The sequence below is a fragment of the Temnothorax curvispinosus genome, unplaced genomic scaffold (genome assembly GCF_003070985.1).
Source record: "Temnothorax curvispinosus isolate PA1 unplaced genomic scaffold, ASM307098v1 QBEX01002143.1, whole genome shotgun sequence".
Classification (NCBI taxonomy): Eukaryota; Metazoa; Arthropoda; class Insecta; order Hymenoptera; family Formicidae; genus Temnothorax; species Temnothorax curvispinosus.
In genome coordinates, this window is record NW_020211923.1 from 1 (window position 1) to 5,436 (window position 5,436).

The 5,436-nt window shown below is 50.0% G+C and overlaps 1 protein-coding gene across 1 annotated transcript; it reads right to left on the reverse strand.

Annotated features, from left to right (window-relative positions):
* Positions 1-746: 746 nt before the first annotated feature.
* On the reverse strand, positions 747-2,605 carry LOC112468833 (the record flags this gene model as incomplete). Its single annotated transcript, XM_025038197.1, has 3 exons — positions 2,208-2,605; positions 1,775-2,159; positions 747-1,014 (listed from the first exon to the last, which is right to left on the reverse strand). Coding segments are annotated over exons 1-3 (1,051 nt in total), but the record flags the coding sequence as incomplete, so codon positions are not given.
* Between the last annotated feature and the right edge of the window lie 2,831 nt (positions 2,606-5,436).

Below are 5,436 nucleotides of genomic sequence, written 5' to 3' on the forward strand. Positions count from 1 at the left end.
CACGTGGCATGTCGTGAAGGACATGCCCTGTCCACATGATCTGTGTCTGAGTTACACTCTAATTTCCACGCATCCGGCTCGAAGGACCAAATGTTCGCGAAATCGCTGATTAATCCCGGCGATGGAAACGGGATGAGAAGGACGCGCGTGGAAGGTGTTAACTAAATATTCACTTTATTTTTGTGTAACTCAGACCACAGTCTGAGCCGTCTTTAATGCGTCTTTAATGCGTCAAAATTGATACAATCTGACCCGAGAGTGATGAGCGGTGAACAAAATGAGGTGTCTATATAGTCTGTGTAAATGAAAGGCAATTATATTAATTGCCGTCCTCTTCGATGATTCGCCCGTGAGCCGGTGAGACACGTGGCGATCGGCACTCGCGCACATGTGAGCCTGAGTTGTCGTGTTGATGTACCCGAGTAGAGCTGGATGAGCGGTCGCCTTACATGTTAATGCAGTATCTCGGCAGCTGTTGTAATCACTGCGGTGGGCACCTCGATGTGTAGTCACAATCAAAAATGCACAGAGCACACGTCGTGCGTCTGATCATTGCGCGGCCATTTGTACGACTCTGAATATCGCGAGGAAGACGTTGGCGATGAGCGCGCCCGTGCGCGGCGCAAGCTGCCGCGGTGATCTAGCGTCGTTACCCGATCGATGCTGCCATCTGATCTGACGGCGCAACGTTAACGGAATCTCGAACATTCCGCCCGCCATCAGCAACCTTGTTGATGATTCCTTACTCTTGATCCTTCTTCCGGTTGAAATGGGTAATATGGCAAGCTTGGCACTTGGCCGAGTGAGTGTCGTGGTGGCCGTCTTGAGGGTAACCACCCTGGTGAGTCCACCCTTGCTGGGGTGCAAAGCTGTTTCTTTGGTGAGTGGCCATTTGCACGGTGGAGAGCGTTCGTCGGTGAGCAGCACGATGGAACCCATCTTGATGTTGTTGTTAGGATGATGCCACTTGGATATCGCCTGCTGGCGTTGCAGATAATGAGCCGACCATTGTGCCTAAAAATGTTGAACACGCTGCTGGATGAGCTGCCACCGAGATAGTCGTGAGGTTCCTAGGTCAATCAGAGATGGCTCGGGTATGGTAGTGATTGGACCTCCAATGAGGAAATGACCTGGTGTGAGCGCTGAGACGTCTTCAGGGTCGTCACTCAGCGGTTCTAAGTGCCGCGAGTTGAGAATGTTCTTGGTTTGCGTAAGCAACGTTGTGAGTCCTTCCGTCGTGAGTAGAGTCTCCCCGATAGTCCGTCTCAGATGAAACTTCAGACTTTACTACCGCCTCCCACTTGCCCCCCATGTGTAGAGCGCCTGGTGGGTTGATCTCCCATCCTGTGTCAGTAAGTTGTAAAACTTTAGCAATCCGTGATGTTCTTGAGAGCCTTGGATGAACATTTTCTTGAGCGCGGCGTCTGCTCCAATGAATGTTGTCCCGCAGTCCGAATACATGATCTGAGCAATTCCCCTTCTAGCTGAGAATCTTCGGAAGGCTGCTATGAATCCTTCTGATGGGTAGTCACTGACTACTTCGAGGTGAATTGCGGAAGTGGAGAAGCAGACGAACACAGATCCCTTTCTTGTATATTTTCACACCTCGTCCCTTCCATGTTTTGATAGTGAGCGGTCCGGCATAGTCAGCTCCTGTATGAGTAAACGGACGTGACGGCGTAACCCGAGAGAGAAGTAGTTGGCCCATCAGTTGATGAGCACGGATCCCCCTCTGCCGAGCGCACACGACACACCGAAAAATACAAGACTTCACCGGAGCCCGTCCGCCGATGATCCAGTAATTGTGCCTGACATGAGCCAATGTCAGCTGAGTTCCTCCAGTCCGGGTGCGCAAATGGGCGTGAGCGATGATTAAGGTTGAGAAGTGGCGAGGTAACATCGCCTGATGTTTGTTGTCTTGATCTAGTGCTGGTTGATTGAGACGGCCGCCAACTCGGATGAGTCCTTGAGCGTCTATGTACGCAGTCAATCGACTGGATGCGTGAGCAGTTGGTAGTCTCGAGTTGGCCGTGAGCATCTTGATCTCGTACGTGAAGTATGCCGCTTGAGTAGCCTTAATCCAGAAGAATCTGGCCTTCTCCAAAGCAGAGTGCGAATCCAACGACCCGTCCCAGGACCCTCTCAAGAGAGCGATAAACCTGAAACAGAGAGCTATTATTTTCAATAATTTATTGAAGGTTGAGTACTTGAGTATGAGATCCCAATGATAGTTCGGCTGAGATGCAGCTGCATATAGAGCAATGCCAGGACGAGCCTCATGACCGTTTAATTCGTCAGGAAGCGCGGGTTGAGATGGCCATGCTTCAGGTGTGAGAATCCACGGTGGTCCCGTCCACCATAATGAGTGGCTTTGAAGTTGAGCAGTAGTTAATCCTCGTGATGAGCAGTCGGCTGGGTTGGACGTACCTGGTACGTATTTCCAATGTGCGTTCGCAGTGAGCTCTTGAAGTTGAAAAACTCGATTTCTCACGAAATCCTTCCAGCGCGATGCATGAGATTTGATCCACGTGAGTGTCACAACAGAGTCCGTCCGCAGGTGAGTTGCTGTAACGTTCAACTTCAAGGTGGCTTGAACGTATGGCATGAGTCTTGAGAGCAGCTGTGCTGCGGTGAGTTCGGGATGGTGAGCCGTTTGAGCGGTGCTACCTTCGTTTTGGAGCACACCAATGAAATCGTGGCGCCATTAGAGCCGTGGACGGTGATAAATACGACTGCAGCCATTGCCAATTGAGACGTATCAGAAAAGCCGTGAAATTCCACTGACGAGGTACTCCATGTGGTTTGAGAGGTGCTACCTTGGATGTATCACCGAGGTATTGAGAGCTTGCAAGCTTGTGAGTTCTTTTCTGATAATGAGCCACCGTGATGAGAGCTGGGATGGCAGTGGTTTATCCCATTGGAGCTTCATGTAGCCAAAGCTCCTGCAAGAGCATCTTCGCCTTGATCACCACTGGGGATACAAAGCCCAATGGATCGAGTATCTGAGCCACTTCAGACCAAGCGAGGCGTTTGGTGAGATGATCGGTGTGCGACGAGATCCTTGTTGAGAATGTGAATGAATCTTCTTGAGGAAGCCATCGTAATCTGAGTCTTTTGGTTACGCAATCGTCAATGTAGTTTGTGAGCCCTGGTCTTTTTCTGCTTGAACCGCAGTGAGTACATCTTGATGAGTCGCGTGCCACCTTGCTAATGGGAAGCCGCCCGCCATGCACAAGTCCGTTGAGCAGTATTGACTACCTGCTGAACGGTGTCGTCGCCTCCAGAATTGTCATCAACACATCGACCGTTGTTAGATGATATGGCACTTCATTGAGTTGTTCATCTATCCAGTGAGTCCGTTGTAACTTTCAGTCATCTTCATGCACGTTGATCTGCCTATACCCTTTGGTGATGTCAGTGGCAACTAAGTGCCGAACTTGTCGAATCCAGAGCAAGACATCGGTGATGTCGAAATGCAGTTTGGCTCCTGTGTGCATGAGATCATTAAATGAGCGGCTGGATGTAGATGCACTCGAGCCATTAAATACCACACGTAATGTTGTGGTTGCACTGTCTGGTTTGAGCACTCCATGATGTGGCAAGTAATCTTGTATGTGCTGACTGGAAACGGGTAAAGCTTCATGTGATTGAGCTCTCGATAGAGTATCATAAACTGATGATACAGATGTCGATAGTTGTCATCTCGTGAGAGTCTTCTTTGTAAACCTTTCAAATATCGATGCGCAGTGAGATACGAATCGCCAAGAGTATCAAGTGATGATTTCAGTGTAAGTCGAACTCTGTATCGACCTGTTGAATTCCGTGAAACAGTACTCTTGAAATGTTCTTCACATCTTTGCTCGTCAGGAATAAGATCAAGATTGTTGCTCGCAGGCTCTTCTTCTTGTATCCAGATTTCGCCAGCAAGTCGTCAAGAGCATCTTCTCCCTCCTGAACGGAGGCATGATGCACGGTGGCAATTGCCGATGATGATGTATTAACAGGTCCGAGAACGAGCTATCCGAAGAGAGCTGCGCAATTGGCATCAATGTATCTCGTTTGATGATGTTGGGCTTGATGATCTGTCCATATGAGTCAGCTCCAATGATGATATCCACTGGCCGTGGTGTTAGGAAATCTGGATCAGCCAAGGTCAGCTTGGTGAGATGCGGCCATTCTTGTGGTGCAGCGTTGAAGGATGGCAGGATGTTTGTTAACGTCTGCAGAATGTGAGCTTGAATAATGACGTCTGTTCTTGAATGAAATGAGTGGAGCGTAAGCATTCAACTCCTCGAGTTTGCGTCGCCTTCTTCGCCACCAATTCCCGTGATGAGAATGACGGAATGATGACGAGTGATGTTGAGCTGGCGAACGAGAGATTCTGAAACAAAGGTAAGTTCTGAACCTGAATCAATGAGAGGCCGCATACACATTGAGTATGAACAGATGAGCTGATCTGAGCCAAGGCCGTAGCGAGTAATGTTGAGTGTAATGAGCGGGCCAAAGATGAGTGAGCGACGATTGCACCATCTTCCTATTGAGCTGACGCAGCTGAGCTGGTGATCGGCTTCGCTGATGAGTTCGATTGATGAGCCTCATGCAGCATCGTGTCGGTTGGTGCACTTCTTGCACCCCCGTGAGCCTTTACATGAGTGGCCGTTGTGGCGGCCGAGGCATTTAAACCAAATCCTCCGTGGTATGACTAATTTTTGTCGATTGCCTGTTGAAAGATCCCTAAATTACGTACACATCACAATGAAGTGAGTGCCGTTGCAACAATCGCACGGGTAAATTAGATGCTGCCGTGCGGGCCGGTTGAGCTGCCACATGCTGAGCTGTCAACGTGCGCTTTGCTGTTGAATGAGCGCCGACGGCTGTGAAGCTTCAAGATATGCATGCTCCTTGAGAAACGCCTTGTTCGCCTCTTCGAGATGCATTGAGATTTGGATAACCTCCTCTAACGGCATGTCCTCTGCACAAGTTGGCAGCGTGTCGCCAATATTCCGCACCGTCGCCAGGTGGTTCATTTAGGATGAGCTCCGTGGACAAGCGCACGGGTGAGGCTTGGCGTTCCGATGTGCGAGCCGGTTCTCGAGCAGCGGCGTCGTGGTCTCCGTACCGCCCGTACCCGCCTTTGCGGGTTCCGTCATGTTGAGCCGTCCCTGAGCTGCGCACGATGAAATACCTGAGAAATGTCGAGACACGTGTAAGAAATGCTGCACGAATCGAGAACGTTCGAGAGACGCGTGAGAAAAACACTATGCAAATCGAGAGTCTACAATGTCATGTATTGAGCACGTGAAAATGTCTATTTACACTCGCGGGAGCGCGTGAACATGTTTTCGAAACACTCGTGAGCGCGCGGGAGAATGTCTGTCCTTCACTCGCAAAAGCGCGCGATAATGTCCACGTGGCATGTCGTGAAGGACATGCCCT